This window comes from Pollicipes pollicipes, unplaced genomic scaffold, assembly GCF_011947565.3.
Source record: "Pollicipes pollicipes isolate AB1234 unplaced genomic scaffold, Ppol_2.1 Scaffold_5522;HRSCAF=6530_pilon_pilon_pilon, whole genome shotgun sequence".
In the NCBI taxonomy this organism is placed as follows: Eukaryota; Metazoa; Arthropoda; class Thecostraca; order Pollicipedomorpha; family Pollicipedidae; genus Pollicipes; species Pollicipes pollicipes.
Window position 1 is genome coordinate 47,686 of NW_023596698.1, and position 22,444 is coordinate 70,129.

The following is a 22,444-nucleotide window of genomic DNA, read 5'->3' on the forward strand; positions in this document are numbered from 1 at the left end:
GATTGTTCGACAGTTACAGAACTATCTCCGTCTTGTCAGTCACGCTGCCCAAAGAAGTGTGGAAATTACAACTCCAGCATAGTGGTTCCCAAACATGTGCTACTGCAACAATCGTTGGGATATTTGGGAACGGTTGGTTCGGTTTCACTTAATGGAGTTTTATAGTTCTGGTAATGATATAAATATTCGTGAACGCATCATATGAATAGTTTCGTTCCAAGTTCGAAGGATCCCGCAATTGAAAACCTGAGAATCCCAGGACCTCGGCGCTGACAAAGATACCGGGAATGACATCCCTTGTATTGTCCTGTTGACCTCGTCCAATCCGAGTCTGTGCCGTTCTTGTTCCGCAGCGAGAGGCGTACCAGCTCCAGCTGCCGGCGCGGACTGTGGCCAGTTGCCTAGCTCCAGCTGTGCGTGCGTGCTGCTGTGAGTTTTCCAGCTGCAGAGTTTGTGTACGTGCGTGCCGCAGCAACAGACGCCGGCCCGACTGAGTGTGGCGTCCCGTTTCAGACTGACGCGCCGCTGATTGGTAACCGGCCCGACTACAGCACCGTCTCCAGAGGCGGCGAGGAGTGACGGCGACGGCGTCGGGCGGCGCCCCCGCCCGCGACCGACGGACGCCCGCCGCCGGCAGCCCGTCGGCCGGCGGCTCGGTCGCGGGCGTCTGGGAGGCGCCGCAGAGCTGGGCTTTGGGCTTTTAGACACAGGTCGCTTTTCGGGGTGAACGCGCCGTCTTTCGCGCGATGCGTCGCGGCCTGACTGGCTGACTGAGGGGCTCGTCCCCGGTCTTCATGTAGGTTGGTGGACCTGTTTTGAATGGCTTTGTCCGCTGTTTTGCTCGTTGCACGTTTGCACGAACGTTTATACAACGGTCTTAACTCATCTCGTGAAAGACTGTCAGCACATTGTTCTTGAGTCATCCTGTGAAAGACTCCGTCAACAAATCATTCTTAACTCATCCCGTGCAAGACTGCGTCAACACGTCGGCCAGTTCATAGGGCTCTGTTCAACAAAGATCACTCACGCCAAGAAATCTGTGCTTGCTTCACAACTGAAGTACTTAACGTGTGTACTCCTGTAGTTCGTGAACGCCTAAGGTCGACTTGATGTCAACCTAACGATGTGTCAATACTGAATGTCGACACGGCTTGTGATCGTATCTTATTCTCTGTGGGTTGATGTGGGCTATGTCGACACAGCGATGTTCCTGTGGTAAGGGGCCGGCCTCCACCCACTCGGCAGCCGCCGTCGCCTCAAGGACCAGACGAGTACTTGGCAATCTTTGTTTGCCACGTGAGTGGACAAACCCGATGCTGCCGCCACGCAATTCATCCGTCTTGCTGCGATCAATTGGGAAGCATGCTTCCGATAGGTTGGTTCTCTCACCAAAGACTGTGGAGCCATGATGACATTTCTCCCTTCTCCTTCGAGCATGGTATTGGACCGGAGCGTGATAAGCGACAGACATGGTGGCGATCGGTAGGGTTTTTCATACGTTTTAATCGGAGATACAAGGAAACCACGTTCCCTTAGTGCCTCCGTGGGAGACTCATGCCATCTTAACTTTGGGCCGAAGGGCCCATGGACGTGAACAGCATCACAGACACACAGACAGACACAGGCACACAGACACACACAGACAGACAGACACACAGACAGACAGACAGACACACAGACAGACAGACACTACAGACAGACAGACACACAGACACACAGACAGACAACAGACACACACACACACACACACACACACACACACACACACACACACACACACACGCACACACACACCACACACACCACACACACACACCACACCACACACCACACACACACACACACACACACACACACACACCACACACACACACACACACACACACACACACACACACACACACACACACACACACACACACACACACACACACACACACACAAACACTACATGGAAGCCCGGAGTGGATCAATCTCATCCGATGGTCTCACCCTGTGTGCGCCATAGATTACCTCCGAGTACAGTTGGCAACGGCTGCCTATATTTAGCTGGTCTAATGTTAAAACCTGTGATCGTCGCGTTATGAAGCGTAATACACAGCCAAGGAACTTTTGCCTTTGCCCGCGCACGGATACTGCACGGTTGTAGCAGAGGCAATACGCGCGTTACGGAGACACGTCTGCATGGGGGTCCGCAGTGTATCAGCCAACGCCCCATGGGGCGGACGGCTGGCACGTCGGAGCCGTTCCGCATCAGCCTCGTTTCGAAGGATGTGCGCGTGTCATCAAGGGTCCTGCTGGCCTGACCTCGATGCGAGCACGGCTCTTATCTACACAGGTCAGTTGTACGGACTTGGTGTGGGCGGCTGGCGTAGGTCAACAGCGGCTCGTCGCATCTTTATGGCCTGATCAATGCGCTGCGAAAACACGAGAATTCAGTCGTGAGGACAACACACGCGTATTTAGCCGTGAGAACGACAGACGAGAACTCGGCCGCGAGAAGAACAGACGAGAACCCAGCCGTCACTTGGGCTAAGGACGGTAACAGTGACATTGTAATGTGATCAAATCTTGTGCCGGATGAGTCCAGAAGCCTACGAATCAAATCCAACTTGATTCATGGAAAATTTGAGTAATTCTTGATTGGATCATAACTCTGAGCCGAATTGACCACAAGCCTGCTCGACACCGACCGTCGTGGGATCGTCGCAGGCAGGCATCGAAGCAAAGCAAGCTCGACATTCTCGCTAGTTTCCTTCGTTCCATCAGAGTTTCAGCCTGAGACCACCGCTGGTGACATCGGTAAACTCGGGGGGGGGGGGGGGGCGATAGAGTGCCTTGCGACCGTGGAGAGACCGCGACGGCGACATTGCCGGCAGCGCGATCGCTCTCGGTGCTGTGGACCCGAGCTAGACATGTTCCCCCCGGATGAACAGCCGCACATCTCCCGACTGGGCGCTGGTTGGCCATTTAGAGCCGCAGAGAAGGATTTGGTCCCCGTTTTCCCATGTGTTGTACCAGTACGGTTGCCTTGTGCCCTCCAGGTGTTACCGATGATGCTTGGCTGACGCGGGTGAGATCACCAGCCGGGACGAACCGGCGTTTCACTGTAACTGCTCCAGTCGAGGTGTTCGTCTTATCATTCACAATGCCGCGTCGCTGTTCCTCTTTCTGCTCCTGCAGATGGCGTCCCCAACCACCAGTCGCTGGGAGCAAAGCATCCGACGTTGCTGCCGGCTGCCTGGTTACACTGCTGACTCCCGCTCTTGCGGGCCGCTTCTGATGGATGCTTCTGACCCTGGCGTCGGCTGTCCGTGATGCCTGCTCCTGACGCTGACGTCGACCGTCCGTGATGGCTGCTCCTGACGCTGACACCGGCTGTCCTTGATGGATGCTCCTGACGCTGACACCGGGTGTCCCTGATGGCTGCTCCTGACGCTGACACCGGCTGTCCTTGATGGATGCTCCTGACGCTGACACCGACTGTCCTTGATGGATGCTCCTGACGCTGACACCGGCTGTCCCTGATGGCTGCTCCTGACGCTGACACCGGCTGTCCTTGATGGATGCTCCTGACGCTGATACCGGCTGTCCCTGATAGCTGCTTCTGACGCCGACACTGGCTGTCCTTGATGGATGCTCCTGACGCTGACACCGGCTATCCCTGAAGGATGCTCCTGACGCTGACGCCGGCTGTCCCTGATGGCTGCTCCTGACACTGACACCGTCTGTCCTTGATGGATGCTCCTGATGCTGGAACCGGCTGTCCTTGATGGTCGCTGTTGAGCTTGGCGACGGCGGCTCTTGACGCGCCTGTTGGCCGCCCCTGACGCCGATGGCAGCGGCTCTTGACGCGCCTGTTGGCCGCCCCTGACGCCGATGGCAGCGGCTCTTGACGCGCCTGTTGGCCGCCCCTGACGCCGATGGCAGCGGCTCTTGACGCGCCTGTTGGCCACCCCTGACGCCGATGGCAGCGGTCGCTGCGCGGCGCCAGGAGCCGCCAACCGGCCGGCTGGCGCGGCCTGGCTCCCATCACCGCCGGCGACCCAGACTTGTGCTCGTCGCATCATCGTCTCGGAAACATAAACAGGCGGTGGCCGGCGCCGTGCGGGGCGGGCGGCGTCGCTCAGTAGACGCCGGCGCCGCCGCGGACGGCGGCCGCTCCCCCGTGCCGACGGTCCCCGGCGAGCAGGAGCGCGCAGCGCGCCGCCCGCCGCCCGCCGGCGCCATGCCGCCCTCTCCGGCGCTGCTGCTGCTGCTGCTGCTGACGGCCGCCAGCGCCAGCGCCAGGGCGCAGGAACCGGACTACAACGGGCCCAACGGCAACTACGATGACTACGGTGCCGGTAAGCTGCACGATGAGGGGTGAGCAGGACTGCCAGGCCCTCCAGAGTCGCGCGGTAGGTATTGGGTGCTTTTTGAAAGACAGGAGTGGGTCTCAAAATTACTTGGTAGAATGGGGTGGTCTTTAATGCTTCCTGGAAGTTAGTGATAGATATCGATGGATCCTGGTAAGCGCTGGCTGTCTGCAATGTCTTTGCAGATTTCGGCTGGTAGCAGATTTTCGGTTGGCGCGTTCCAGCAGGCCCTAATACGTCATGGCGCTTTCCGACAAATTTTGTCACGTCATGACCCCTGACATCACGGTGTATATGATACCTCACAAACCATGGAAGCTCGGAAAACCTCACAAATTTGATAAGGCCATGACACCTTGGCGAGACATAGTGCTGGATGGAAGATCTCGAAAAATTATAAGACCTTCCCAGAGACCTTAATACCTCATTAATTATATATAATGGCCTCATGCCTATAATAGCCATGAGGCCTCATGGCAACCCACACAGATCAAGACGTGATGACAGGCCGCAGATCACGACGGCTTCGAGCAGCTCTCGCTGGGCCCTGACAAGCTGTCGACGAGGCGGATCTGACCGGAAGGCGAGCAGCGCGCCCCGCGGGTCCCTCTCCACGTCCTGCCACGAGTTATCTTCATGGATTCATCCTCCCGCGTGCTTTGCCACGAGACCTCTCCCGCGTCATCCCGCCAGACTGTCCATCTCTACCTCGGCGGGTCCCCCGTACTCTGTCGTCGAGAATCCGTTCCGCAGCTCAAGCTGTCACCAGTCCGTCCTTCGTCATTCGCTTCAGGAGCCTTTAACGCCGTCGAGCACTTTTGCGGACAGTGGCTGCAGTGTAACGCAGCCGGAATAGTTCATTACATCCAAGCACCATAAGCTTGCAGTTCCTCCGCCGTAAAAGAGCATTGGGTATTTGCGCATGGCTTCTGTTACGAACCGATAGCCTCCGCCATCTGATGGGGAAGGCTGTGACTCCGAGGCCAGCCAAACCATTGTACTCAATGAGAACCTGTCCGTTTTTTATGAAGGCAGAACGAGTGGTGTGGACACAAAACACGCAGTACCCTTCAGTGTATGTTTGCATCATGCGTGCACAGTTTCTTAATTTATACGGTCCTCGGTCGCCGACCTATGACGGGCACAAACGGTTAATGTCATAAAAATGATTATGTGCCGTCATTCCTGTTGTTAAAAGGCATTGACAGCAAACTTACATCCTCGTTTCGTTGGTTGACTGGTTTTTGGTATCATTGGATTGCTAACGTCCCGTCCGCATATTATATGGCATAAATAGTGAGGTAAGCTGGCATGAGACCGGCTCGTGTTGGCACCTACCATACGTTTTTAACAAGAGAAATTAATGATATCAGATCGGCTTGGAAGGCTGCCAAATGGCACAGGGACGTGTCTGGAATACTATGAATATAAACTCCTTCAAGGTTGAGGGCTTCAGGTCTGGTCATATCTGGCATCAGCTTATAGCGTTACGATTCTGGACAAGACCTTGTTTGTTTGTGTTTTGTGTTTGTTCAGCATCTAGCTTTCAACGCTTTTCGAGCGCCTGTCCCGGGCCTTCGATTCCATTTAAAGAAACGTTCAATGCAATGACCTGACCTCATTCGGCACAACCTGACTTTACCTTATATGTTCCGATCAAATTTTTTTACCGTCGATTTCGGTATTTTACACCTTAATGGTGCAACACTTGTCAAAGTGTGAATCCAACCTTGTGACATTTTATATGCTACACTAACTTGCTTGGATGCAGTAAAAGGTTTAAAATGCTAGTCGGTAAGAGTGTTTATGAGGCCGGCCGGCTAGAGTTGATCTTCCTGTTCTGTAAGAAACTATATCCGCGCGATATCTCGGTCCAGCTCTTTGAAAGCCTTCCAACCACTCCGACTTAATGCAGCTGGTGAATTTGAAACCGTGACCCGACCATCTTGAACCATCTTGTTTGACCTCATGGGACTCCCTAAGGCGTGGTTTGGCCTTGTCATTGGCATTTATGTGTATGCGGATTCAGTTACAAGCCTGGAACTGCGACTTCAGCATAAAAATGTAAACCTCGTTTGGACTGTGATTTTCCGCTCCCGCTTATGACTAATCCGACATTTTTACCATGTACCTCATGGGTTTAACCGACCCAACTTGATCCCATTTTTATGTTCCGTCATGACAGAACGCATACGTGTATGCTCTTTTTCTATAAAATGAGAGTAAAATACCCCATTTATCCACAAAGCGAAACTTTGTGGCTAAGACGGTCATCAGCCTTAGAGGGCGGCTTTTTTTTAGCACGCTTGACATGTGTCATTTGGAAGCCAAACAAGCCCACTATACGGATGTGTTTTAGTTTCAGAAGACCCGAAAATAAGTTGACCTCAGGTCAAATATTATGACATGTGCACTACAAAACACTGAATGCCCCACAAAATGACTGACCCTGACCAGTTGAATCTGACTGCGGGAATGGCGACACCTTCACTAACTAGGGCACGACACATTATGACCCAAACTGTAACCTAGGCTCAAAAGGCAGCATGGCAGGTAAAGAGGGCGTACAAAAAGGGCATTAAAGGTTTCGTGACACCCGACAATCTCCTGTCCTCGAAATACCGTAGGAATCGTGCGGACGCCCGGCCAGACGCAGGTTCCATGCAACTTCCCTCTCCGTTTCCCACGCAACCAGTATTGATCGAGAGCCCGTTGCACCCCGAACCCAGGTGAATACAACTGTTCGCTGAGTAATGGGTCTGTAGTCCGTTCACTCATCTTTCCTGTATCCCTTTATCCTTACGCTTCCCCTGCATAGCGTAGTCAAATTGGCCGGGTGCAGGTCAGTGGGTTGCCATACCACCACCGCACGGAATATCTGCATCTGAACTGCTGAATGTCTGCACCTGAACTGCTGAATGTCTGCATCTGAACTGCTGGCCACGGGGGCGCTGACGGCTGTGCTCAAGCTCAGTTTGTGCCTGTTCCGCTCTTGGTCGCCAGCAGTCTGCCTCCGTCCATCCGGCAATGAACGTGCCTCGGAGCGTGCCATCGGGGGCCACAGCCATCCAAATATTGTGTCCAACTCCGAAGGATTTCGTGGGTGCAAGTTGTGGAAGTGGAAAGCTGTCTTGAAGTTATTCTGAGAGCGTCACGGTTACCAGGGACTACATTGATGTTATTTGGCTTACATGCACACGTTTCACTATCAAAATACTTAAGTTATACTCGGTGTTCGCTTCCCATTCGTTCCCATCCCAAACCAAAGCGTATCAAGCCCATCGTTATAACGAAGGCCAGTGGGCACCAAACAGAAGACTGCGTCCAGGAACCTGGGGCCGTGTCCCAGTCCCTTGAACTTCGAGCTCGAGTTTTGGTCCATGCTCACCTTTCCCAACCATGTGTGTAGCTTCCTATTAAGCTGGAGGTCCAGCCCTCCTCCCCAGCTTTGAAAACGAAATGGGTCAAGTCTGGAGGAAACCCGTCTCGGGGGTGTTTTATGGGTGTGTTTCGTCATGCTGCCCAGGAACCCTCCCTAACTTATTTTGTGAAACTGCGTAGCTGCTTCCCACATTGCATAGTTGCCGTGTCCGTATAGGATCATCTCAATGACCCAATGATCAACTCAATGACTCAATGATCATAGGCCGAGTCTATTGGAATTGAGTTCAGTGCGCGTTCGCGGCTGAGCCCAAAATATCTTATTCTGAGTTCATCAGCTTTTACAGGATCGCACAAGACAGTACAGGTATGTAAACAGTTGGCACGATCAGAGGTTATAAACAATAACAGTTTTTTTGTGTGGATGACTGGCATCTGAACCGACTTTTAACTATTTAAATAACCCTGCTAACCATATAGCCTTACCGTTGTCGAGGTACGATAGCCTCACCGAGTTTAAGTAATGAAATCGGACCTGCAGACAATTTTTGCAAAGCTTTATTGGCTTATTTCTTACGCCATTTGACTCAAAATAAGGTGACCTGACCAAACTCAACCGAACACAACGAAAGGCAACCACAACGACCTGACCTGGGCAACAAGGCGCAATCCAATACACTATATACTCTTTTTGAGACTATCGTCTTGAAAACATGCCTTCTGCTACTAAAATTACTTTCGGCCACAGTAGAAATTCAGATAAAACCAAAGCTTCGACAGGGAACAGGTTTCAGAGGCCTGAGACCGGCCGGGCTTCGACAGGGAACAGGTCTCAGAGGCCTAGGACCGGCCGGGGTTCGACAGGAAACAGGTCTCAGAGGTCTGAGACCGGCTGGGCTTCGACAGGGAACAGGTCTCAGGGGCCTGAGACTGGCCGGGCTTAAACCTTTGCAGCCAAGGGCACCGACCTAGAATAACGTTGGACAATTTCTAGCTAAACCGCCATCCTACGCTCCTTTTCACGCCAAGTCCGTGAGGGCAGTGCTACCAACTCTTCCTAAAGGCGGAGCCTGGTTAGAGGTATGTCTGAGCTCAGTCCCTGGCCCGGGGCTTATTGTTATCATCCCGCCAGCGCCTCTCGCGGCGCACATTGCTTGAACGGCTCGCCTGGTGCCCCCCCCCCCCCTCACACTTATACCCAATGCGACAAAATTGGGGCCTGCCACAGACGTGATAGCACTATAAATTATGCTGTACGAGGTTGTATTGTATTGTGTAGAATTTTTAATGCGTTCATGCAGTGTGGCTTTTCAGTATCAGCGTCATCATGTGCAAAGTGTAAAAGGAACGATCACGAAGCAAGGCAAAGGCACCTGGAAAAATGACAGTAGTCGTAGAAACAACGTGCATATACATAACAGAGTGCAAGTGAAAACCATTGATTAATGGATAAATTTCGAAAAGCCAATGCAGATAGGCACAGAGCGAGCGGCCCTCAGGCCTTCAGCGCTCTCAGCGACGCACTAAACGCGGACAGCGTCTGACGCTCATCGCGGCCAGGGGGCAGTTAGTTCCACCAGGCGGCAGCACCGTAGCGAAGCTGCTCTTTGTGGCCAAGAGTTTGCACCTCGGCAGTCCCAGAGCTCCGGCCTCGGATGAGCGCGTGGCCTGGCGAGACGCCGCGGATCGGGGGCAAACATTCAACGAATTGCCAGCGTGCTGAGCTGGTTGTGAAGGGCTTTATGCACTTTAACGAGGTCCCTCCGCTCCACCTGGACCCCGACCCAGGAACGTTAACGCCGAACAAGCCCTCCCGACGCCGTACGCCAGTCGTAATCCGAGCATCGAAGCGATTCAATCTTCTTCATCCGGGCTAGCTGATTTTTTGTTGTTTCGCTCCACACAAAAATGCTGTATGAAACGCGGGGAAATGCGTGCGTTTCAATCAGCAATATCAACATTTCTAGGTTAAGGTGGTGGCAGAACCGTTAAAGAGATATCAGAGGGGCGTTGCGCCTTCTGGTTGTTGATAATCGTCTGAGCGTCTGACCATCTGACCGTCAGGCTTCTGATAAATTATTGTTTCGCTCATCTTGTGCATATATGAGTATAAACTATTCATCATGCATATGACCGCTTAAAAAGCTACAGGAGGCAGAAAGATGCAAATTCGTCGTGCACGCGTTCCGCGCCATGGACACGTCACACACGTGATACCTTTCTACGTGTGCAATTGCCGGGCTCCATGTGGAGCGTGTGAACAGTGGATGCTTCTTCACGAGCGTGATGCAATGCTGCACTGGGCAAGAGGGATTTAGGGACCATAATCCCTCCACCTGGAGGTGGCGGGGATGACCCTGGGACCGAAGACTCCTGTGCTAATTTCAAGTGAGACTCCTGTGGGGTTTCTAAAACATAAAAAAACGGACCCGGAGGCATCAAATTACAAGCCCGAGCCTGTCAAGGTCCTTGAATAAAAAACATGACTATTCAGCAACGAAGGGCCTAGACCCTTGGCTTGGAGCCCTCCCCCCTCCCGCCTATGATTCAACCTAACACCTTTCTCCGGCAAACTCCTGGCCACGCCACTGCTCCCACCGGCCGGCGTGCAGGGGTGCCGTTCGCGCCACCCGCGGCCACCCGAGATTCGAGCACCACTCGGCCGCCGGCTCCGGTCTTATTTGGGTCATCTGGATGTAATGTAAACGCTGACCGGTCCGGGCCCGACTTCATAAACAAAATAGACACGGTCCGCGTGTTTGACGGATGGCCATTTGGACAGCCCTGCGACGAGTGCACGGCCGATGTGCTGGCACGACGGAAGTGCTAACGATCCGAGCAGACTCGGCCGGCCGGCCGCCAGGCGGTTTTTGTGCAGCGGGTCGCCGGTTGATGACTCCGGAGAGAGAAACATGAGCGGGAGGAGCGGCAAAAAGCAACAAACCATGCGGCTGCTCTGGCACCACAGCGAGGGGAGAGGCGGGATCGCTGGGCTTGGCTGCTCTTTGCCTTCTCTGCTGATGCATGCGTCTTGGTGTTGCCATGGGTTTCCGTTCGAATCTCGGTCGCTATGGAGCTGGGCTGCGGACGGTGTGTGCAGGTGGGTGAACGCAACATTCAGCGCTCGCTTGCCTCGCAAACATTCAGCTTCGGTCGGCATGGAAGAACCGCGCGTGAATTGCATTGCAAAAATACATGCAAAATGCTGCTACCATCGTTGCAAGCAATACTGAAAATAGGCACACTCATAACTTTACGCCGTTCGTATCGTGCACATTTCCACAATTTCGCGCTGCAAGCGCTGCTTGAAGTGACGGGCTCTGCCGCACCTGTCGGTATCATCGTTGACCCTCCGTGTCGGCACATTCGGCGCCGGCTCGAGCATCGCCGCGGCGCACATACTCGCCTTGCTTCCTGTTTGCCAGCGCCGAGTTTGTTTACCAACCCTGCGGCCAAAAACATTCGAGAGGGCCTGCAGCATGGCCGGCGCGGGCGCCGCAGACTCATCAGCTGGAGACCGGGACGCGGACGGGCGGCGGCTGAAGGGACGGCATGACCAGCCTAGCACAACCGTTGCTGTCATCCTCACGCATGCTCCGTGGCTTGCTCACCGGGCCTTGCTAACGCGTCGCTGGCAGGGATGTTCGTCGCACAGCTGAATCCAGTCGAGGACCATGTCGCGATACACCGTGTGGGTGAACTCAGTGATCATTTTATATGTTCAACTTTTGGCTACGTTGGCGGCTGATAACTTACTCGGCTTTTGGCCTGACTTAAGACTAAACACTCACCATACTCACCGCGCGCCCTCAGTGCTGAAAGAGATGTGATCGGGCTGAGGTTAGTTATCCAGTGGTGCGTTGTGTGTCAAGTTTTGTCAATCCGCTCGTGTTACGATAACACCTTGCCGGTCGCCTTGACGCGTTTAATTTCAATTCTTTCATCATGAATCGTTCAATGCATATCAGCAGCAGCTCTGTTAAAAGGGGCAATCGCGTGCGCGTGAACTAGCTGGAATGTTCCTACTAGCTCCTATGCCACACATGCTTTGATCAGGAACTGGACGTGGTCTGTCGCGGTAGCTAGCGTCTGTTCAGCGACTCCACGTGCTGTCGTTGGACGTGGCCACTTCCCGCGACGCCGATCACAGGCCCGTAGCCACCCCGCTGGGCGCAGAGCATGCCACGAGTCGCGGCAGCGCTGACGGCCGAGCGAGCTGCCAGACACTGCCGTCTGGCTTCTGGCAGCGGGCTAGCTACGGGCCTGCATGGCGGCGGGGCGGGCGCGCACGCGCGAGAGCCGGCCGCTTACAGCCGCGCCGCGCGCCGCTCTGTTACAGACAACTACGACTACCCCGGCTACGACGACTTCGAGAATGGCGACGGCAGCTACGTAGACCGCCAGGACAGTGCCAGCTCCAGCTCGTCCAGCGCCACGAACAGTGGCGGGGAGAGCACCTACAGCTACACGTACGAGAGCAGCAGCTTCGGCGGCGAGGCGGCCGCTGCGCAGGAGCGCCAGGCGGCCGAGGCCCAGGCACGCGCCGAAGCCGAGGCCGAGAGGCGCCGTCTGGAGCTGGAGCGCGTCGAAGCCGAGAGGGAAGCCAGGCGGCTGGAGCTTGAAGCGCGCTCTCGCGCGGAAGCCGAGAGGAACGCCAGGCGAATGGAGCTGGAAGCGCGCGAGAGGGAGCAGGCTGAGGCGCGAGCCAGGCAGCAGGCCGAAGCCGAGGCGAGGTGGCAGGAGGAGGCCGAGGCCCGAGAGGCCGAGGCCCGGGAGCAGGCCCAAGCCCGGGCGGAAGCCGAGGCCCGCGAGCAGGCAGAGCGAGATAGGCTGCGCGGAGGTCTGGCGGCAGGCGAGGCGGCGACGGCCGCCGGAGCGTTCCCCAGCGGCTGCACGTTCGAGGGACAGCGGTACGCCGAGGGTGACACGTTCCGGCCTGACTCGTGCACCACGTGCACGTGCAGTGGCGGCCAGGTGGACTGCCAGACGGGCGACTGCGATCAGGACCCGTGTGATGGCGTCATCTGTCCAGAGACCGAGTGCGACACGCAGGAGTACATCCCTCTGGGCCAGTGCTGCCCGATCTGCGCCGGTCAGTATGGCGTCCCGCGCAGCCCGCTCCCGCTCCCGCGCCCGCGCCCTGACCCGGGCGACGCCCGGTCCTCCCCAGACGCGCACCTGACTGCGACCTGAGACAGAATCGCATCCTCGACCCGCGTCGGGGCATACAGTGGCAGTCGGTGTTTTCTGATTGAGAGTTATGCAGACAGGCATGCCAGCACATTTCCAATGCCACAACAGGCTCCGGGCGCACTCCTTGTAGTTGGTTGTTTCGAGCGGTTCAATCAGCGATGCGCAAAGATCTTTGCACATCGTGCGCCCCGTTGTGCGCGCCGTTGAAAACCGTCGTTAACGGGCCCACTGGGGTGTGCAGGGTCCAGCCGCGGACGCCCATGCCACTTCTGTTTTGTTGCAGACGTTACTGACGGTGTCGGCACCGGTGTCGGAGGTCCAGACGCAGACCAGGAGGAAGGACCGCAGCCGGTTAGTGGAGTCCCTCTCTCTCTCTCTTCCCCCAATGGTGTGTCATCCCAGCTGTGTCTGGTGGAACAGCGGCGCGGCTCTTGCGTTTCGCACCGATCAATAACTGCGGTTTCAAGCGCTAGGTGCACCTCTGGCATGTCCATACCCTGGATTTTGTGGCCTCAGCGTCGACTGCAATAGCCACCGACGGATGGGAGATGAAAGCGGGACCCTAAAGACGCTCCGAAACGCCGCATCTGGGATTATGGGGTGCTCTGCAGTTTTTTTCGCTCAAGCAATCTGGTGTTTGTTGTGTCTGTCGGGTCCACTGTCCCAGCATCAACAAACATAAACTGCATTACGTCGCACCCCTCCTTCCAAAACCATGGCATGTGTCTCTTGTCATCTGCATAATCCCTGCAACTAAATTGTTCTTTCATGTGACATGACTCACAGCATCAGCCAACCCGCCGGCGCAGCTGAGCCGCGCGCCCCACTGGGGCAGCGCGGTCACGCACTCACGGACGGTGTTCTCTGCCGCAGCCAGTGGCGGGGCCGACAGGAGACCCGGGCCCGCCGGGCTCGCCGGGTGTGCCGGGTACGCCGGGCAGTCCAGGCACGCCCGGCCAGCCTGGCGGCCCGGGCCCGACGCCCGACCCGGGGCCCTACATCCAGCAGCTGCAGGCGTCGCTGGGCGGCGACAAGGGCCCGCCGGCGCAGCCGCTCTACCTGCAAGCACAGACAGGACCGGCCGGCGCGCGCGGCTCGCCAGGTCAGCCCGATGACGCGCCGTGACGGCCTAGTGACGCCGTGACGTCACCGTGACTTGGTCACGTGCCGTGATGCAGGGATGTGCTCCGCTCCGCCTGACCAGGCGCGGCCGGCTGTCCGATTTGAATCCGCCTACACGGTTATTAAACGAATGTTTTACGGTCGCTGGAATTGTTTCCTCCAGCTGCATTTGGATCGGAGTCGCCGACAAGTATGCCTTGCTGCGTGGTCACCGGCACCAACGCCCAAGCGGGCCGAACTGCTGGATAATTTCTCGCTACGCCAGCAGTTCAACCAAATAGCACTGTGGGAAATTTACCATGCTTGCAGCTCCATGGCACGGTCCCCGTGGTGCAGCCTTGTCTCCTTTTCGGGAAAATGGCATGCGGTATCTGCGTCCCTGCTAAGCGTCTGCCAGCGTTTTCGCAAAACGTCCTGCATACTGGACCCCAGGCAGTTGGGACGCCTGAAGCATTGACTCAGGCGTGTGCCCTTCCCAGCGCAGTGTGATGTGGCGTGCTCTCTGGCTTGGTGTGACAGTTTTGTGACGGGGGGTTGCTCGGCCGGTAGGTCCGCCGGGTCCGGCGGGACCGCAGGGTTTCCAAGGAGTGCGCGGAGAGCCGGGGGATCCAGGACCTCCGGGACCGGTCGGCAGCCATGGACCTAGAGGAATCCCCGGCATCCCCGGCAAAGACGTGAGCGATCCCCAGCAAAACAGCTCTGCACTCGGCTACCGTTAGCGACGGCTGCCTTTGCTGCGCTTCTGTTGAATTTGCTGTTTTATGTTATCAGCTGTGTAGGGAGTTTCTCAGCGCATGGCTGTGTCACCTGTGATCGGCAGCGAAAATTCGTTGACGCAGGTTACTCCGGCGTGAAGGTGTCTGCCATGGCCTTGATCGCGACTGACTTCTGACGCATCCGCAGGGCGTAGGATCGCTGCCCAGCCCTAGCTGTCACCCCAGCGAACGACATCCGTACTGTATCCTGTCATGTCAAAGCCCCATGCCATATATCCATATTTGTTCTCACGCTCGTAATTACAGGGTGTGAGAACCTCAAAAACAATGATTTAATTCTCATGCATAGACCAGTCAATCTTTCGCCCTATCGTTGTATTCGATATTGGCTTTGGAACGTGGCTGTGGTCGCCCCGTCGAAGCTGTGCCTCGTCACGCCTCTGATGCGCACCGCCGCCAGGGCGAAAACGGCGAGGACGGCTCCCCCGGCCCGGCCGGCGCGCAGGGGCCGCCGGGGCCGCGCGGCCTGCCGGGCATGCCCGGTATGCCCGGACCCAAGGGCCACCGCGGCTTCTCCGGCACGGACGGCGCCAAGGGAGAGCTCGGTCTGCCCGGAGAGAAGGGCGGCATCGGACCGTCCGGCCGCCCCGGCGAGCCCGGACCGCTGGTGGGTGCGGCGGGCCACGCCTGCGTCGCCCCTGGCGGCAGCGACACGGCACACTGATCCCGCACATTCAGCACACCGGTCTCTGCGTCCTGTATTCTTATGCCGACGATTGCCTTGCCTGCTTTTAAATGTTACTTTTACGTACAACGATTGACTTTTTCGTCAGCCATAATTGTATTCTGCTGCTTTGCCCCCATTTCGGTGTTCTCAGCCACGTCTGGATGACTGAGCGCCCACTAGTGTTCGTAGAGTTGCTGTAACACCTTTCGATCGGCCCGTGTGAACAATGTACGCAGAGTCGATGTGGCACCCTTCGTTCGGCCCGCGTAACCAATGTGCGCAAAGTCGATGTAGCACTCCGCGTTCGGCCCGTGTGACCAATGTACGCAAAGTCGATGTAGCACTCCGCGTTCGGCCCGTGTGAACACTGTTCACAGCTACGCGTGTCGCACACGTCTAAGCTGTTCCGTCCTCCGCCCCCGCAGGGTCCGGCCGGTCCCCGCGGAGAGCGTGGCAGGGACGGCCCGCCCGGCCCGGCCGGCCTCAGAGGCATTGATGGCATCGCTGGACCGCCTGGTCCGCCGGTAAGTAGCATCTCGCCACCAATGCACCATCCTCTGTCATGCAGTTGTACTTGTACTTGCGGTTGTATGTACATGCGGTTGGAAGTGCCGGTTGGACTTAGCTGCCTAATATAGAAAGGCGTTATCTCTCACCTCCCGGAGGAAATGACCTTTTTCATATCGGCATGCTCCCCAGCCTTTCGCAGTCAACCCAGCACCGTCAGCGGACTTAGCCGGCCAGGAGCCCTGACGCGGTGTATCACTAGCCGGCCAGGAGCCCTGACACGGTGTATCACTAGCCGGCCAGGAGCCCTGACGCGGTGTATCACTAGCCGGCCAGGAGCCCTGACGCGGTGTATCACTAGCCGGCCAGGAGCCTTGACGCGGTGTATCACTAGCCGGCCAGGAGCCCTGACGCGGTGTATCACTAGCCGGCCAGGAGCCCTGACGCGGTGTATCACTAGCCGGCCAGGAGCCCTTACACGGTGTATCACTGGCCGGCCAGGAGCCTTGACGCGGTTTATCATTAGCCGGCCAGGAACCCTGACACGGTGTATCACTAGCCGGCCAGGAGCTCTGACGCAGTGTATCACTAGCCGGCCAGGAGCCCTGACGCAGCGTATCACTAGCCGGCCAGGAGCCCAGTTGCGGTGTATCACTAGCCGGCGCCTGGCCGGCTCGGCTCGCCTCCGCCGGCTAGCCGCTGACCACCGCCGTCCGCCGACAGGGCGCCGCCGGCAAGTCCGGTCCGCCTGGCTTCCCGGGCAGTCCCGGCGCCAAGGGTGACCGCGGTAACGAGGGGCCCAAGGGCAGCGTCGGACTCCAGGGGCCTCGTGGTGAGTGAGCTGGACGGGTGGCGGTGCTGGCGCTGGGGCCGCCAGCTCGCACTGCCCGCCGCTGCCAGGCGATCTCGCAAAGACTACACTGCGGCCGCTCCCACCTGCCCAGGGTCAGCCTTCGGAATCTGTGCTCTGCACTTCTCTACATACTTGCGCGTGTGCTTAGTCAGCATTCTCTCGGCGTCCTCCTCGCTTGACCGTTACGCCAGTGACACGCAACTTGTGACGCTTATGACGGACCCGTGACGCCTGTGACAGACCCGTGACGCCTGTGACAGACCCGTGACGCCAGTGACAGACCCGTGACGCCTGTGACAGACCCGTGACGCCTGTGGTGGATCCGTGACGCCTGTGACGGACTCGTGACGCCTGTGACAGACCCGTGACGCCTGTGACAGACCCGTGGCGCCTTTGACAGACCCGTGATGCCTGTAACAGACCCGTGACGCCTTTGACAGACCCGTGATGCCTGTAACAGACTCGTGATGCCTGTAACAGACCTGTGACGCCTGTAACAGACCCGTGACGCTTGTGACAGACCCGTGACGCCTGTGATAGACCCGTGACGCCTGTGACAGACCCGTGACACCTGTGTTGGACAGGTGAGGCCGGCCAGCCCGGCCTGCCCGGCGAGCAGGGCGCCCCCGGGCGGCCCGGCAAGGACGGTGCCGACGGCGAGAAGGGCAGCTTCGGCGCGCCCGGCCCGATGGGTGCGCCCGGCTTCCCGGGACCGCGCGGTCCGCCTGGCAACACGGGCAGTCCCGGGCTGCCTGGACAGAAGGGAGAGCAGGTACGGATCACAGCATCGACCACAAGGGCGTGGCGCCGCCGCTAGCCGGCGCCGGCGCGGCGCGGCGGCGCCGGCTGCACTGCGACCTGACGTAACATAGACTCGCTGGTCCACCGAGTTGCGTCCACTTGAGCGATGCTGTTTGTAAGCCTGTTCGTAGACAAAAAAGAAAAAATACTGGCATGTCTTCAAATTACTTTTGTCATCGCGTGCATGTCCATGAATAATTGCATGACAATCACTTGTTTCGAATGTCAGTGGTGCTCTCCACAGTTCAACAGCCACCAAGGTTCTCGCATGAGATCACGCCGCCTACGTGTGAGCTGCTCTCTTACAACTGCCCGTTCATTGCAGGGCCTGACCGGCACCCGCGGCCTGAAGGGCTCGTCGGGCGCCAAGGGCGACTCTGGTGAGGCCGGGGCGCGCGGGGCGCCAGGGCCGCCGGGCTCTGCCGGCCGGCGCGGCCGACGTGGTCTGCGCGGCCCGCCGGGTCTGCTCGGGCCGCAGGGCGAGCGCGGCCCGCCCGGCACGCGCGGCCTGCCCGGCGCCGACGGCCCGCCCGGCCTGAAGGGCTCCGTGGGCGACCGCGGCCAGCCGGGCAGGATGGGTCTTAAGGGCTCCAGCGGCGACACTGGCCGGCCCGGCCCGCCCGGACTGGTTGTAAGTTGCTGTGATGCTCATGAGAAATGCGAAACTGACGACCAGCCGCTCCGCTGCAGTGCATAGCTTGTAGCACACCATGTACAACCCACTTGCTCTCTGTGGAAGCCCGCACAGGAACAGCTGAAGTGTCGACTCTACTGAGCACAAGCTGATGACCTCAGGTACGGCCTCTGGTGATGTCCGTCACTGTTGCCTGCCCTGAGGTGCAGCCTATGGTGCTGCCCCTTCCCGCCGCTCACCCTGACCCCGATGACCGGTGGTAGGGCGAGCGGGGAATGCAGGGGCGCACTGGCAGTCCGGGACGCCCCGGCCGCACCGGAGACCGCGGCCTGCCCGGAGCCGACGGCAAACCTGGCGAGATGGGCGCCACCGGCTCCACCGGCCTGCCCGGCCCAATCGGACCCATCGGCGCGCAGGGACGACCGGTGAGTCGACGCCGACGTTCGGCGCCGCGCCCGACCGCTTGCAGCGCCGAGACAAGCGGGGCGTCGGCGGGCGGCCGAGCTGAACATTGCGCCATGCCTGTTGGGTCCAAAGGTCTGTGGACATAGGCTTTAGTCGTCTCGCACCGTGTGGGAAGGCATGCGACGATCATTGATGCGCCGATTTAACACACTTTGAGCGCTTAAGCGCAAGTCGAGGAGTTCGCGGCCGGACCAGTAGGGATGAGTGCTGATGGCGGTTAGTACTTGGCATTATGCTCGGTGTTATTCTCGACGACTCGCTGGCACCGTGTTGTTGGTTAGTCTTTGTTTGGGATTTGTATACGATAGTATCTTGGTCGCAACCTAATTCATCTATTATTTGATTACTTTACTTCCGCGGAGGACGGTATGCCGTCACCGGCGCCCGAGGCCCGGCCGGTGGCGGCGGCGAGTTGAGCTGTGCTCCGAGCGCCCCCACCTGTGCCTCACCAGGGAGAACCGGGCAAGGACGGCAAGGCGGGCGACGCTGGCCCTCCGGGTCCTCGCGGCGACGCCGGCCGCGACGGACCCATGGGTCCCATCGGGCCGCCGGGACCGCCCGGCTCGGCCGGAGCGCGTGGGCCCGTCGGACAGTCGGGAGCCAGAGGATTCCAGGTCAGCAGGCCACACGACGTCCGTAAGCGGAGGCGATGGGCGCTTCCAGAGAAGCGTCATGCGTGGTGGACCCAAACGTCTTCTGGACATTTACTTTAATTGTCTTGCAGTGCATGTGAGAGGCAGGTGGCAGCCACTCACCTGTAGACTAGGCATACTTGCAAGCCATTCGCTTCGCGGCTGGACCGGTACAGATGAGAACTGGTGGCAGTTACCATTCGGCGTTATACTCTGCGGCTGTTGTGTGGTTTGGTAAGCCAGCGAAGCTCGGCGGCGGCCGGACTGCGCGGACGAGCGGTGTTCACACCTGTCACGTGACCTGGCAGGGTCCACCGGGCACGCCCGGCAGTCCCGGTAACCCCGGCAAGGACGGCGAGCCGGGCCTGCAGGGGCCCACCGGCCCACCCGGAGAGAGCGGGCCCAGAGGATCGCGAGGATTCAGAGGTACGCACCCCGCGTCCGAGCCCGCGGCCGAGCCGGCTCGCGGACGCTCAGCCGACGTCTGCGCCTCACGAAAACCAGCCACTTCCAAGTAATGCTTCCTGCTCTGTTGCAAATGCATTGCGAATCAACTTCAGTTGTGTGAATAATTCGTCAGAGGAACGTCTGGTTTATAATCTTCGAGATGCAAAGCGAATAGCAATGTCCCGGTCGCGGTCACCCAGGTGGCCGCAACTATGCGGCGATGTTGTCCTGAGCTGGCAGCTGACTTGTATAGAGGGAATTTTACCCTAGCCCATGCATCCACTGGTCAAGCTGTTCGTTGTTTTCGGAGAAACAAGCTCGACTTTGTAAGAACTGAGTGGTGATTGATGCGATTGGCTCCGATCAGTCTTTTGATTCAAATTTACGCCTTGAGCCGATTCGTCCGCTTAACTGTTTAACATTTAGGGCGTCACAAGACCACGTCGATGTTTCTACGAAACGTCAGAACGCTCTGCCATGCATCACCGCGGAGCCTCAGTGCCTGGACTCCGCCCGATCCGGCCCAAACGACCGGGCTGAGGGGGGCTGACCGGCACGCTGGGCTGACCGGTGCTGCCATCTGTGACAGGCGAGCGCGGCGCCATGGGTCCCGCCTGGGGAGGCGGGCGCTCGCGGCGAGCAGGGTGGCCATCGGACCGGACGGACCGCCCGGACCACCCGGACCCACCGGCGCCAAGGGACACCGCGGAGGACCGGGACTTGTGGTCAGCACGCGCCGGACGCCTCGCGCTGACGTGGCGCGAGTGTGGGAGGGTCACCAGCGGGAGGGTCACCATAGGAGAGTCACCACGGGAGGGTCACCAGCGGGAGGCTCACCAGCGGGAGGGTCACCAGCGGGAGGGTCACCAGCGGGAGGGTCACCAGCGGGAGAGTCACCAGCGGGAGGGTCACCAGCGGGAGGGTCACCATAGGAGAGTCACCACGGGAGGGTCACCAGCGGGAGGCTCACCAGCGGGAGGGTCATCCGGATGAAAGGTCACCAGCGGACCGTCGCCAGATAGAGGGTCACTATAGGAGAGTCACCACGGGAGGGTCACCAGCGGGAGGGTCACCAGCAGGAGGCCCACCAGCGGGAAGGTCACCAGCGGGAGGGTCACCAATGGGAGGACCACCAGCGGGAGGGTCATCCGGATGAAAGGTCACCAGCGGACCGTCGCCAGATAGAGGGTCACCATAGGAGAGTCACCACGGGAAGGTCACCAGCGGGAGGGTCACCAGCGGGAGGGTCATCCGGATGAAAGGTCACCAGCGGACCGTCGCCAGATAGAGGGTCACCATAGGAGAGTCACCACGGGAAGGTCACCAGCGGGAGGGTCACCACGGGACGGTCACCAGATGGAGATTCACCAGCGGGAGGGTCATCACAGGAGGGTCACCAGCGGGAGGGTCACCACGGGAGGGTCACCAGATGGAGATTCAGCAGCGGGAGGGTCATCACAGGAGGGTCGCCAGCGGGAGGGTCACCACGGGACGGTCACCAGATGGAGATTCACCAGCGGGAGGGTCATCACAGGAGGGTCACCAGCGGGAGGGTCACCACGGGAGGGTCATCCTCGGGGGGGGGGGGCACAATGGGGTTCCGTTTTGGATTGGCGTAGTAGAGAGGGATATTGATGCTCGCGGCGGTTACAGTCGTTGCATAACTGTTCCATGTCTGGCGGTGGGTGCAAAATCGCGCTTACCAAACCAGACCGTAAAGTCAGACTTTTTCGTGCTCTGGTTCGAGTCTTGCTTGACCCAGAGATCCTACTGTAGTAAAACCCAATTTTCAACGCGCAGCAGTCAATTGCTAGAAATACCAAGGTGTGGAGCTACGCAAGGATTTTTCTGTCTCACTCAGTTATCTAGGCACGACTGATGACAGCCAGCCTTCCATTCAAAACAGACAAAGCCTCGCCAGGTTCCTTCAGGCAGCCTCGAGGACGCCTCTGACGGTGCCGTGCTCGTCCCCGCCGCCAGGGTCTACCCGGCAGGAGGGGCAACACCGGACCCGCCGGCCCGAAGGGCGAGGCCGGCTCCCAGGGCAAGATCGGACCGGAGGGCCCCACCGGCCGCCCGGGACCGCAGGGCATCCAGGGCGAGCTGGGCCCGGTCGGGCCGCCCGGCCAGTCTGGCGAGCGCGGCGAGCCAGGCTCGTCGGGGCCGCCCGGCGAGCTGGGCAAGCCCGGCCTCATGGGCGCTCGTGGTCCGCCCGGACCGCAGGGACTGCGCGGCTTCCCAGGACAGCAGGGCATCACCGGCTCCACCGGACCCAAGGGACAGCAGGGACTGCCCGGACAGAAGGGTTCGCAAGGAAACCCGGGCACCGAAGGTCAGTCGGCCCACTGGCATCAGTTTGGTTTCTTAGTTGCGTGACCTTCGTTTGTGATGGTTTCAGTGACAGCATGTTTACGTTAGTTGAAGCCTTAGTGTTATCTTGTTAACCTCAGTCTCAGCTTCAGTGATATTTTGATCACCTCAGTCACAGTTTCAGTGATGTCTGTTCATCCCGGTCACAGTTTCAGCGATGTTTTGTTAACCTCAGTCACATCGTCAGCGATATTTTGTTCACCTCAGTCACAACGCCAGCGATATTTTGCTCACCTCA

At 58.4% G+C, this 22,444-nt stretch overlaps 1 protein-coding gene across 1 annotated transcript in view; it reads left to right on the forward strand.

Moving 5' to 3' along the window:
* The first annotated feature begins 4,148 nt into the window (after window positions 1-4,148).
* The window catches only part of LOC119102067 (fibril-forming collagen alpha chain-like), a 31,523-nt gene continuing 13,227 nt past the window's right edge, over window positions 4,149-22,444 (forward strand). Inside the window, 17 exon segments of the mRNA XM_037225439.1 lie at window positions 4,149-4,346; window positions 12,079-12,831; window positions 13,216-13,283; window positions 13,806-14,034; window positions 14,604-14,728; window positions 15,231-15,437; window positions 15,923-16,021; window positions 16,728-16,836; window positions 17,442-17,629; window positions 17,984-18,289; window positions 18,556-18,717; window positions 19,210-19,371; window positions 19,698-19,815; window positions 20,426-20,445; window positions 20,447-20,482; window positions 20,484-20,561; window positions 21,817-22,168. Of these exon segments, the coding sequence (XP_037081334.1) occupies window positions 4,229-4,346; window positions 12,079-12,831; window positions 13,216-13,283; window positions 13,806-14,034; window positions 14,604-14,728; window positions 15,231-15,437; window positions 15,923-16,021; window positions 16,728-16,836; window positions 17,442-17,629; window positions 17,984-18,289; window positions 18,556-18,717; window positions 19,210-19,371; window positions 19,698-19,815; window positions 20,426-20,445; window positions 20,447-20,482; window positions 20,484-20,561; window positions 21,817-22,168 (3,130 nt within the window). The 5' untranslated portion in view covers window positions 4,149-4,228.